General features: G+C 43.0%; 1 protein-coding gene across 1 annotated transcript in view; it reads right to left on the bottom strand.

Annotated features, from left to right (window-relative positions):
- nav1b (neuron navigator 1b) overlaps window positions 1-13588 on the bottom strand; it is a 45235-nt gene that overhangs the window by 6969 nt on the left and 24678 nt on the right. The window contains exons 4-16 of the mRNA XM_053412246.1: window positions 12561-12705; window positions 10804-11104; window positions 8718-9477; window positions 7880-8290; window positions 6932-6973; window positions 6689-6849; window positions 5993-6166; window positions 5564-5616; window positions 4980-5003; window positions 4372-4449; window positions 2410-2493; window positions 1382-1493; window positions 1177-1298 (exon numbers count right to left, since the gene is read on the bottom strand). Of these exons, the coding sequence (XP_053268221.1) occupies window positions 1177-1298; window positions 1382-1493; window positions 2410-2493; window positions 4372-4449; window positions 4980-5003; window positions 5564-5616; window positions 5993-6166; window positions 6689-6849; window positions 6932-6973; window positions 7880-8290; window positions 8718-9477; window positions 10804-11104; window positions 12561-12705 (2467 nt within the window). The remainder of the gene's footprint in view (window positions 1-1176; window positions 1299-1381; window positions 1494-2409; window positions 2494-4371; window positions 4450-4979; window positions 5004-5563; window positions 5617-5992; window positions 6167-6688; window positions 6850-6931; window positions 6974-7879; window positions 8291-8717; window positions 9478-10803; window positions 11105-12560; window positions 12706-13588) is intronic.

Raw genomic sequence — 13588 nt, forward strand, 5'->3', positions numbered from 1 at the left:
GGGGAGAGGGGGTGGGGGGTGGTGATGGGGGGGGACTAACAGCTTTATTTGCTGGAGCAACATCACTCACCTCGAAGACCTAAAATAAAAAAAGCAGGGCAGCATGAGGGAAAGACCAGAGTCATACTTAATAACAGATCGGGAACAAGATAGGAGGAGAATCACACATGTGCGCATGCAGGAGCACGAAGTAGGACAACAGCTGACTGAGGGTCTCACATCAAATACCTGCACTGAGCTACACTGCTCACAGGAAAGGTCAGAACACATCCAAGCTACATGCTACGTCAGTATAAACATTTAACAACTTAAATTTCATACATTTATATATTTGTTTTTGCAAAAAAAAAATCCACATTAGCCTTTATAGAGAGAAACGTGTGCCATTATGGAGTTTACTGCACATATTGACCATGTGAATACTTTAACCTCTGTAACGTAGTACTAATCAAGACTATTACTACATTTATTACTCTTGATTAGTGCTGATTAATTTGTTGATCAAATACAAATGGATTGCCATGAAAATCTGATCAAACATGAACAAACTCCACAGGATGAAACTCTGAATAAAACCTGCAAAACAAACACCTGCTGGCATTTGTTGTACTTTGCAATAAGTGCTTTTTACAAGGTTGCAAGGCCCATAAAGTGTGTGATATGGTCAAAACAATCAAGATGAAAGCATCATTAATTATCACAATAGACATCAGATGATTATTTTCCTTATTGTTTCCTCCGTGAAGGTTGTGGTTTTATGAGCAGAGAACACTTGATAAACAGATCTGATCGAATGTTATCCCCCTCACTGCTTTCACACAATATATAAGCAAAATAAATCTATTTAAGTTTCAGTGTTTTATTGCTATTGAAGATGCGAATATTATTATTGATGTTTATAATCGTTCAACAAGAAAAATCACTCGAAAATTGGTTCCACCACTTTCATAGTTTCTGTGATGAGAAAAACATGTGATTCCTCAACCGCTGCAAATTGTTGGTCAAATGTATGTGTTCTAGGATTTGTGAGAAGTTTAGCAGAACACAATTCGCTGACTCCTGCTGTGGTAAACCCCGAATCCTCTGGCGCGCCAAACAAACCCAATGTCTAACCAAACTCTGAAGTGTTTCTAATCAGTGTGACCACCACTTGTGTGTCTGGCCGTGAGTCCTCACCCAGCTCTTCTTCTTCTTCTTCTTGGCCTCCTGCTCTTTCAGACTCCCCATGCTGGAGTGGCTGGTGGTGCTGGCCAGGCTGGAGATGCTCTCCGACGAGTTCTGCCGATTGATCACCAGCTCTGAAAACAAGAGCAAATTGAATATTGGGAGGAAAGTTTTTTAAATGTCCAATCACACCCTTCCTCCTCAGCATGTCATGTACCTTTGGGCGTGATGTCTGCATCACTGAGAGCCCCGTGAATGATTTCTTGGGCCTCTGAGTTTTGAGTCTTCAGAATGTCGATGGTCTCCTTTAGCTCGGTGAGCTCCGAGTCCTGAAGAGCAGAAACATCGATATGACCTCCTGTCAGCTCGTAGAAGGGTAACTGAACCAAGATGCTTCGGAGGTGGGGATTTGTGGAGGGGCTCTCTGCGCTCGGCTGGTCGGTCGGGCTGAGTGGCTGGTGACAACATGGAAGTTATCACACCTGGCAAACCTTTGACCTCAAGGAATACACACTGAATTGCTATAGATCTTAAAACAATGTTAATATAAACTGAATTGTAAACTGGCCGAATAATATTAATAAAATAGTTATGCTATGACGACAAGCAAAAAAGACTGGAGAGGGGAGGAAAGGAGGAAAGGGAGGAGAGATGACTGGAGAGGAGAAGAGAGGAGAGGTGACTGAAGAGTGGAGGAAAAGGAGAAAACAGAGGAGAGAGGAGAAGAGTGGAGGAGGAGAGGGAGAGAACAGATGACTGAAGAGAAGATCCGTGTTGGATCAATCAAAAACAATTTGCTAAACCTTTTGCTTAAATAACTATAATTGTCTTTATGGATCTATAGCAATGCATATTTCTGTTCATTGTTTAAAAAAACAGTAAGTCCATTGTATACATGCTAACTTAAAAATTTGTATAAATATGTTATATAATTTGATATACTTATTTAATTGTATTAAAAAAATTATATATAAAGTTATATAAAATACACATAACATGTTTATATTGCTAAGCACACGTTAGGCTTACAGTACAGTATTAAACATTGTTTTAAATAGAAACAAAATCCATAAAAATGTATTTTGTGTTAATAATGAGTTGTGATATTTTGATCCCGTCCCCAAATGTTCACTTCAAGTGTTCTGGACTCTTTTTCTAATGTATTTATTTTACACATAAAAGGAAACAGTCCTGGATGTAAGAGGCAGCACATCAACCGTTAGCATCATGATATCGGAGAGATACCTTTTGGTCCGAGGAGACCGACAGGGTCTCGAGGCGCGCCGTCATCAGCGCCAGGCTCTGCTCGAATGCTGCCACCAGATTGGCCTTTAAGGGAAAGAGACAGGCGGTGAGAAAGAGACAGATAGAGGGGCTCGAGAGAGGAGACAGGTATGAGTCACCGGCTGAATAAAAAATCACTCTGCAGTCTCGCACTCAAAAGCACATCACACTAATGGCTTGTCTCCGTCTGCGGGGAGGAGAGGGAGGGGATGGAGTGGCAGACAGCTGTGGGTGATGTCAGAGATGAAAGAGGAGGTCAGGGTAATGGTGGTGAAGGAGGCGCAGAGTGGGACAGTCAGACAATCCTCTTCAACCTCCTGGAGCATGTTTGACCTTTAGACTAAGATGTCTCACACCTTCGCTGACGATGATGATGGCTTTTTGGTTCAACGTCTTCTTATTAGCTTTGCAGGCTTATCGGTTTATATGTTCGTGATTAAGTTTGCACCCCCACAAAGTTGGTGGAAAACAAATCAAAAGTGTTTGGAGACTGATATTTATGAGTGTGTGCAATTTGGTGCACATCTACAGAATGTTAATGTGGTTTCATTAGGAGACTGTTGGGCCTTAGGTGAGGTGGGTGCTCTACTGAGTCTCCTTTTAATTTGGTTTTATATCTGTTTATGTGTTCTTTTATTTTGGTAATTTAATGAAAACCTTTTGTGTGGTCGACCCAAGTGTCTTCACCTCCTTTTAATACTTAAATCTAGCCTGCCTGTCATTCTCTTCTGCCCTCCTTCCTCATATTTATCTTAAAATAAAAATAGAATCAAAATTGTTCATCTGCATTTCCTTGATTGCCTTTGTTTGGTGTTTTATGCCCAAGAACAATTGTTAGACTCTTGGCATGAAGACCAGACAAAACAAGGAAGTTGAAGTTTTGTTATGTTAGGTATTTTGACTATGTGTGACATTTTACAGACCAAATAGATAACAGACTAAATAGAGGACAGATTACTGGTTAATGAGAATGATCATAGGCTCTAGCCCTCGTCAACATGCTTCAAGGTAGGCATCGAGGCTTGACTGTTTCACACTGTCAGCCTCAGCAGAGATGTGGCCTGACGTCCAATCAGAATCACGCAGGGGAAGTAACAGAAAGCGCTCTGAAGGGCAGCAGTCCAACAAACCTGGCCAAGCTGCTTCACCCAGCATCCAGAGGTGCGGGTCAGCAGGAGGGGGCGCGGGGGGGGACAGCAGCGAGTCCAGTAGTCAATACAGCCAGGAGGGTAAAAGAGAGGAACAGGGGCGTTAGGCCTGTGATAAAGCTTCTCATTCAAAACATTCAAAAATACACACACACATGAAGATTGACTTCATTAATGTGTTCAAATCATACACAGGTTAGTTGGAAGTTATGCAAAGACAGTGAGTAAAATGTGTGGCACGATGAGGAGAATAGAAAAAGGAGGAGCAGGATATTTAGTGCGTAAAGCTGATAGAAATAAAGGGTTAAAAAGTGAAATTAAGAGTTAAGGTTAAATGACTATCCATCAAATTATAAGGGATAAAAAGGTTTTAGTGAAAGTGGCCAGAGGTGACAGGCAGCGAGACGACAGGAAGCACGGCATGTTTGCTTCGACACTCGAGATGATGGATCGTAAATGTTTTGCGATGACATGGAATCTTCAGCACTTGTACATAAGCAGCTGGACTTGCTCGTGTTTCTTGAAGACGTCTTATGTCTCTTTCAAAAGGCGTCTCCAGTTCTCACAGTTTCCAGAAACACCAGCGAGTCCAGTTGCCTGTGTGGACGTGCACAACTCCTGAAGTTACCGAGAACACCTTGGCCTTTCCTTCAGCCTTCCAAATGTCCTCTGACGTTAAATACTGACTCTTAGGACATTTAATTTACATTTTGGATTCATACCACTCGGATAAAAAGTGCGTCCAAGTCACTTAAAAATAAAAAGTCCTACTTACGTTGGCAGAGAGCTGCATTGTCAAGTTGGCAACCTTTTCCTGGGAGGACTCCAGCTCGCGCCTCAGCTTCCGGATTTGCTGCAGACAAACTTCCAAAGTAAGTCTGAGCAGTTTAAGCATTGAAATGATATTAAACAGGAGCTTGAGGTGCTGGAAACGTTAACATGGGTTTTTAATGGTGATAATGGGATAGTGGAATGTGTTACATGTGTGGTTTGGTCAAATGAAAGAAAACAAAACACACAAATATACAAACGACAAACTATCGCTCCTCATTAAAAAACTGAAATGATTCAAAAACAAAGTCGACTCATTCACAACCAAATCAAAATGTTACGATCATGGGATGTTGATGGATTTTCCTCATGCGCTGAGAACTTTTTACGAGGTCTGAAAATGACTTCATTAAATGTTAGCGTCTGGTGCTGAAGGACAAAGAATATGAGACGTAAAAACAGAATGAACTGAGTTATGAGCTTCGGGGATAAAGATCGGGGGTCACAGCCCTGATGACGTCATGTGATGGATGGACCTGGTTCAACAGGAAATGACAGATGACGCAGAGGAAAAGAAGTGTGGGCAAAAGAGCTGCGGCACGTTGGCCTTACCTCCCCTTGTATCCTCTCCTCATTCTAATGAAGGCATGGTAAACAATGAAGAGAGTTCATTTTAGTACTTTTACTACTTACCCACAGTGAGAGGGACAATACTGAAGTTTTATAGAGATGACAACAGGGAAATACAAGCTTGAAAAAGGTAATATAAACCAATTTGGCACTCAACTGGAGACTGAAGATAAATGTTTAAACAGAAAGTAACAGGGCATAAAACATAACGGTAAGTGGCAATAAGAAAATCTCTGAGCAGATTGGAAACATTTGTTTGTCAATCTGAAGATCTGAAGTAGTTTATGTTACATCCACAGGGATTTGAACCCTCAGTCAAAGGATAGTAATCATTCTACAATTTCTTATGATAATTATGGATCTTTGCAGTTAGACAAATAAACACACATTGCTTACCTCACTAGTCTGCACTCTTGACTAACTTGAGTTTGTGGTGCTGACAGGTGAAGGGAGCAATGTGTAACTGTACTGCAGTTAATGCTCCTGAGGCCTGAGACATGACCATGACAACAATAACAACAGTAAGAAGAACAAAGACAATAAGTTAAAATAAAGTTTCTTCTTACCGAGGAATAGGTGGATGAAGCATTGGATGCCAAAGACAGTACAGAGCCATGTACTGTAAGAAAGTTAAGATAAACATTGATATCATGAGATGATTTCTAATCACAGCATAAAGAAGTTCCTTTATAAGAATAATACACAATGCTAACACACATTTGGAAAATTATCAACTTTGTGTGAGAGGAATAAGTTATAAATATTTACGTCATTCAATTTCTAAGTTGCTGGTGGGTGGTTTGCTGTTGTGGTTACATGTGAATCACAGATTAGGTCATTGAGTAACTCCCTTTCAATCTGAAACGATGACACACAGACTCCGCTCCACTTAAAATAAATGATATTCTGATGTTTGGCTTATGTGCCCAGCTTTATTTCATGTGAGGCCATGTTGGGCGACTCCCCTGCAGGGAGGCCACTTGAAGAAGGCTCACCATCGTCCCCCGGTTCACGGAAAGACCCCGACCGCATCATGCTTTTTGGCCGGTCAGCCAGCGACAGACTGCTGCCCAGGGGGGAGGTTCCGAACAGATCACAGGCTGAGTCACCGGGGGGGCCGATGCTGTTCGAGCGCGAGATCCTCGGAGAGCCGCTGGAAATCGGGGCAACTACCGACAAAAGAAACACATTTGGTAAGATGGAGAAACAAAACTTAAACTGGAGGATGCAGCCCTGCAGAGAAACACACACACAGAAATCGTACACCTAGGTATGGCAGCCTTATTCTGATGACTCGGCGAAAGGCAACTCCTTGGTTCCACAACAGTCAGAGAGCTAAATATAGACTGACTTGACACCCCCCCCCACCCTATACTGCCTCTATCTCCTGCATAATTCAGACTTTAAGTTAAGTCCAGTCACAGGATCATCATCTTCACAGGGTTGTATATGATATTAAACTATTTGCTCACCACTTCACCACTTGGATATGACAGATTGTTGTGTCAACATTTCTTAACTTCAGAAAACTTATCTGGACAGGCCCCCCCGAGTGTGAACTCAGTACCTCTCTGCTGGGTAATTATCGACGATTAGACGGATGGCTTATCAAAGATCTCAGGTCTCATTAGTTTCAGAGCTCGAGTGTTTTTAGAACTTGGCAGCCACAGTGAAGACGCAGGCGGACTCACCCACGTTGGTGAGAGGAGCCTTGCCGGATGAGGGGTGGAGCAAGCGGGTGGGAGAGGGCAGCTGGGGGGGGCTGTCGCTCTCCGTCATGCCAGCTATGGTGTGGGAGTGGCGCCTGCCCGGTTTGCTTCCATCACTGTCCGACAGGCTTGAGCCGTAGCGTCTGAGAGGAGAGAGGGGACTTTAACTTAAAATTATCGAAGACTCTTCAAAGTGTGAGATATTAGAAATGTGTTGGGACGTACTCTAAGCCTTTCTTCGGCAAGGTGTTCCTGTCTGCTTGCAAGCTGTAAAAATAAAAACATAATTGACAGAGAAAGAAAGTGTTAAAATCATGTTCATTTGTCATAAACCTGCACAAATCTCAGGGCTTTTTAAACCTTCCTGTAACTACAGTCCATGTGGCGCACTGGGCACTTTCATACAGACTGCGTGGGCACTCTTCTTTGGCAGGAATTCATTTGGGCCATCTTGAAAAAAACTCAGTCTTTCAGTGGCTGCAAACCTTCATCCTCTAAACGACAGCTCAGACTTTATGTTCCCAGAACAGGCCAGCAAATATGGGTGGATGTCTGTGAACTGCCAAGAAGCTTAAAGCTCGATGCTGAAACACTGGCTGTTGTCAATTGACATGAGGATGACAGATCCAGGGTGCATTTTTTTCATGGTTTTAATCAAGTTTTCATTTCTGGGGTATTAAGATTAAGAGTTCCTGGACAAAGAGGACTCTTCTTCTTTAGTTGTTAAATCGTACAAAAACAGAAAACGTCTCCTGTGCAGGTCGAGTGATTTAGAACTTGTTACGTTCCAAAATGTTCCAAAGTGGTTCTGACCTGTCACTGCAGTCGTAAGTGCTCTCTACATATTGTGTGGTAATGCAGTAAACCAGGAGTAATTGTATTATAATTGATGGGATTATTGGGGGCATTAATTGTGCTCATTTGCTGTCCTTGTGCAGGCTCATTCAAATCACCATGTTTACACGTCCTTTACACACTTTTCTGAAGATAGAAGCGTTTGTTGAATCTGACGTGAAGCCCCTAACCATACAAACTTAGGATAATAAGACAAATGTGTTCTTGCATTAGGCCCAAAATGGATATTTGTGATCTCACCTCATATAAAAAACTACAATAAAACACACTAATGAAAGACAAATAACAGAATCACATCTTCTTTCTTCTGAGACTTGCCTATCAGTGAGGTTGAGGGACGTTCTGCTCCCGGCCCCCCAGGTCCCCGTGGTCCTCTCCTGCTTCTCATGCCTCTCAGCAGTGAGAAACCTCGAGCTGCAGGGGACGCTCATCGTCAGGGGCAGGGACTCCATGCTGCGGTGCATCAGCTTGGGATAGAGCAGTGGGGATCCGCTCCGGCTCAGGCTGTCACTGGTGTAGGAGCTGGGGGAATCGATGTGGAGGATGGGCGCTGGGCTCGGGGTGAGGCGGCCGGCGGTGTGGCAACCAGCCAGGTCCTGAAGCTTGGAGTACGGGGGGACTTTGGGGGGGAGGTCATGAATGGTCATGCAGGAGTCAAGACTGTTCGAGTTAACCTTGTCCAGGTGAGCCAGGCTGGGGGGGCGACCCAGAGTTTTCGTGTGCAGCATTCTAGGAAACAGACAGAAGAGACAAGAAGTCAAAAACAGAAACTAAGGTGATGATCGAAACAAAGTCATCACTTGACTCGTGCATGTGTATGATGTGTATTATTCATTTCTTGTCATTTTATAGTGTCTTTGACCCAGATCACAGAAATCAAATCTTCTAACATCTACTCCTACATGCTGAGGCAGCCAGTTGTGTTTGTATTTGACATCTGAATCCAAGATGTCTGCCTGTAAATTCAAGAGCAGCATGAGACAATATTTTGGCCTGTTTCTTTAGAAAGTAGTTCCAGAAAAAACACAGAAAGCGATTTCACTGGATTGTTTAGACTAACTGTCTCTGGGAAGACAAATCTCTGTTAGGGTTAGGGTTAGGTGCTTTTTGTGACTCAGGTTAAATGGCCCTTTAGAGCAGAATGTTAATGAGAGACCTTGGTGTGGTGGGTGATGACAGCTCAGGGTATCTGCCGCTGCTGGTCCGTCTCAGGCCGTGCAGTTTGACAGTGGACTCCCCTGAAGTCCCAGACCGAGTGTCGTCACCCTTCAGGGAGCCGCAGTCCATGTCAGCGCCCACCGCCTTCGCCTTGGCCCTCTCCTTCTCCTTCTCCCGGTCTGTCTGGTTCACCGGGCCTGTGCTGGTTCGAGTCGACATCTTACTGCCGCAGCTACTCATCTCTTTGACCCTGGGGCCCGCGGAGGCCATGGGCACAGGCTTCAAACTCAACAGGCCGGGGTCAATGGTGCCGCTGACAGGCCGACCTGACGGGCGACCAATCACACTGAACGTGCTGGATTTGGCCGGGCGAGGCAGGCTGCGGTATTGAAGGCTGTTTCGGGCAATGGGCCCCGGGAAGCTCTGCTCGCTGCTCGCATCAAAACTGTTCTTCCGACCTGTTGGTATCCCTCCTCCCACGGGCTTCATGGGGATGCAGGAGGACTTGGGGATTTTCCCAACGGTAGCGGAGCCACTGGAGATGGCGGTGCCCCCTGCTGTCATAACAGTGGCGGTGCCGGTGGCTATTGGTGGCTTCTTATACCCAAAGGAGGCGCCAGCAGAGGGTTTGACTAAACCTGATGGAGGCTTGCGGTGCTCTCCAAGATGATCCCGGCCAGCGTCGGAGCGAGACCGTTGCAGACCAGCAGTTTTGATGGACATCTTGGATTTGTCGAGTGGCCTCTCACTTTTAGGTGCTGCATAAAGAAAGAACACAAGCTGCCTGGTTAGGTAACAACATTACGGCAATTTGTATTTATAATTTCAACGCAGATAAGCTGCACAAAGCTTCTTTCATGTGTTAAGAGCATTAAAAAAACTCCAAGACACCTTTGTTATTATTATTTGCATATTAAAAAAGAGCAAACAAAGAATATCAGCTGTGACAAGCATATGAACAAATAATAAACGCATGCAAGTTAATCATAAAAACGTCTGTATTGGCTTAAAAGTTTGGTACTAGGTGAGTACAAGTAAAAAAGTGTAACTTCACTTTAAAAGCTAATAGTTAGAGATGTAAAATTATATAAATTGGTTTTGAAGTGATGACGTCAGCAACTCCGCACCCAAATTTGTCTGCCAACTTTCCGAGTTGTTGTTTTGATTTGACGTTGTGTTCCCTTGAATTTTGTCAGTCAACAAATGTTCTGATTATTCTTAGGCCGCATGAATGCATCATTAGCTACTCAATAAAATATATTGATTGCATAGACTGAAATAGCTTATGAGCAGTCATACATCATTTCTTTCAAAAAGTAAGAGCTGGATAAGACTTTAAAAGATGAGAGAAAGAGGGTAAATTATGTTTTATTTTATTTGTTATTAAAGTTAAGAATTAAAGTAAAAACACGTCTGACGTCTTACTGTATGTGAATCTGTTAACTTGGCATTTGCCTAAAAAAAAATCCATCCACTAAGTACGTTTTTTCCCTTTATCCTGCTGCCAAAATACATACAATCAAAAATAATTATATAATCACTTGTTTTTAAAGCTGAAATTAAGCAAAATGAAGGTCAGGAAAAATGTTGATATTGGATCTCAATTTAAACCCCTTTATTTAATCAAGCACTGTTTTCTTGAGGATTAGAGGACATTAAAATAAATGTAGTTGAAGCAGACAGCAGACACAGTGTCTCTGTACAGTCACTGGCTTTTGCAGGCCTCGGAAGGAACATGGCTTTGGGCCATGCTGGGATTTTTTCCACAATAAAATGGTTTTTCATGGTGAATTGTTTTCATCAGTAAACTGCAGCGTGTTACAAATCAAAACCTGGCTTGAACTTCGGGTTCACTTCTCTATTCAGCTTGACACCGAGCAGACATCCGGTTTGGCTTCTCTACAAACAGACTCTGTTTTATGTTTGGATTCATTACACAAAGACATGATGGATGACATAGATAAAACAAGTTAACGGTGGCGGTGATCCATCAGGAATTTGAATATGAGAGGGAACATCAGACAGAAAGAAAGAGAAATAAACATGGAGATGAAAAGTGACAACATGTTATCGTGAGATCTCACCTGCGACTTTGAGCATGCTCTGAGATGTGTGGGTGATGGGGGAGGTGACGCCCACAGGGGGATTACGACCCTTCCTGAAACTCCCTGGTTGACCCAGACTCTGCGGCTTCTTCAGTTCCCCTCTGCTCCCTGGATCTTCACTGAGGCTTGGAGGCTTCTTCCTCCACTTGCTCGGGGCCTCTGTCTTGAGACTCCCCGTTTCATAGCTGCAGGTATCCAGCTTGTGGATGACTTTCCCATCCTCGCTGTACCAAGACAGTCCGCTTTCCACCATGGAGCGCTTCTCTGCATCAGTGCGGAGCTGCACAGAGAGGAGAGGGGGGTGGGGTAACCTTCAGTTATGGTCTGTGTTATCTGTGGAGTTGGCTGTGCTCTTTAATCTTTTCTAATCTGAGCTGCATTCCAGTGGGAAGGAATACGATAGATTCATGTAGCCAGAGCGGATCAAGAAAAACACAGACAAAGGAAAGAAAGCAAACAAATAAAAACATTAAAAAAAAAAGAGTATTGATCCAAAACTTTCTGAGATAAATCAGTTTGTTGGGGATAAAACTGAAAAAGTTGAGTCTATATATTTTTTTTATGGGTTTCTGTGCAGAAGACAAAACAAAAGCAGGCTGCACGAAAAGAGAAAGATCCTGTGGTGCGTTGAAGAGGTAGCATCGGGGACAAAACTGGACATGCTGCTTCTTGGCACAATATGAATGTGATCCAGAGCGACAGATGGCTCATTGAGCCCCAGTAAGGTTCAGTTCTTCCCAGTGAGCAATCTGCAAATAACCACTATTCCTGGAATAACCTGGGAGAAAGGTAGGAGCCACTACCACGGCTGTAAAAGTGAATCTAAAACAAATGTTAAGATCTCCTCCAGACATGTTTATAGTTTCTTGTGGTTTCCTCACATAGAAAGTTCAGTTGCCAAGTTAAAAATCTACTTTTTCTTCCTCATTAAAAAAACAATCTATAACTACAGTCTCCACCCTGCTGTTGTATGCATCTGCCAGTGCAGTTTCCTTCTACATGTTTTTTTCCCCAAACTCATGAGGTCACAGTGACCTTTGACCTCTGAAATCTGATCAGTTCATCTTTGAGTCCAAATGACAACTGATCATATTTTTGAGAATTCCCCTAAAGGCACTTGAGATATTATATTCAAGGTAAAAATTTGTTTTATGAGGACACCGAAATGAACTTGAAATTTGATCCCTCAAATCGAATCAGTTCCATCCCTCAAGGTGTTTATAAGACCAAAAATGTGATTTGTAAGATCACTGTGACCTTGACCTTTGACCTTCAACCACCAAGCTCGAATCAGTTCCTCCTTGAGTCAAACTGAACATTTGTAAGACATTTTAAGAAATTCCCTCGAGGCGTTCTTGAGATGTTGTGTTCACAAGAGTGGAACAGACAAATAACACGTAAACAAAATACTTCCTGCCACTGGGTGTCGCCCTCGTGGAGCCATAAATAATAAACTATTATTATAAATCTACTGAACCCAAGATGTCTCCTACTTCCATTTGCAGTGTTTGTGCAGTGGATGTTTTGCACTGTGACAGATTGTGTGTCTCTGTCGTTCCAGCGTAATGACAGAGGTGAGGTTTGTGGCTTCTTCCTGTGGCCCTTTGTCAACTCACATTTAACACAGAGTACAATGCAGATCACTTTCTTTAGCTACCGCTTTTTCCAAACAAAACAAGGCAAAGGAAGAGGAAACGTCACCACACGGGGGTCGGAGTGACAGTATTTCAGCTCACCATGACAGAGGAGTTGCGTCTGGAGCCCAGGGGCGTGGTCGGGAGGGAGTTGAGAGAGGAGCTGGCGTTGAACTCCTCTGAACTGAGGTTGTCAGAACCATCGCCGTCGCTGAGGCCGCTGCTTATGGAGCTGCTCTCGTCCCAGCTGAAACCACACATGGACGACAGGTTAGCAAAGCAAACTTAACGTGTTTGGAGGGATGAAATGAAGCTGGTCACAGTCATACGTCCATCTGTCGGCAATAAGTTGTCTCTGGAGGAGGCCACGTGCTCAGACAAGCATTTGGTTCAACTCATACATCAGAGCTTCAGGACATATGGTGAACGAACCCTTCAGGAGAGGACACTTCAGTTTGACTGAAATAAACCATAAGTCTGTCGTTTATCAGCCAACTGTCTACATCATAACAGCTGATGAGAAAAACGTGATTTGAACTTGTGACCATTTGTATGAACATCCTGTTTGAATCATTAATGAACTGCATTATGGGAGGAAGACGATTTAATTTTCTTTGCGTATTTTCTCAAGCCCTAATGATTTGTCTAATGGCCGATAAAATGTTCCGATATGAGCCTATAGCAGATACATTGGTATATATGAAAACTTTTATTTCACAGAATAAACAATACAGAAAAGATTTATGTTTGCATTATGTGATAAAACGTTTATTTTCTTTATTAAAGTTCTATAAAACTCAACCTCTTGCCCAATAAACTGTAAAATATGAAGCGTCAAAAAGGTTTGATGAGGATGTTTAAGGAATGTAAGGAATCCAAGATTGTTTAAAGAGTTTTTCCTCAATGTAGCCTTGTTTAAACAGAATCAAACAAGGGCCACCTTTAACTGTAGCTTCAAGAGAATCTTCACAGGATGTGCAGATAAATCATGACGAGTAAAAATGTATCTGTTCTGACAGTTCAGGGTTTAGAAGGCAGTCTGCCGGTCTCTAAAGATGCAGGGGATCAGAGTGACAGGCTCCTGTACACTCTCTGACCCTTACATCCACCCTGAATCACCCAAAATCACC

This window comes from Pleuronectes platessa, chromosome 2 (assembly GCF_947347685.1).
Source record: "Pleuronectes platessa chromosome 2, fPlePla1.1, whole genome shotgun sequence".
Classification (NCBI taxonomy): Eukaryota; Metazoa; Chordata; class Actinopteri; order Pleuronectiformes; family Pleuronectidae; genus Pleuronectes; species Pleuronectes platessa.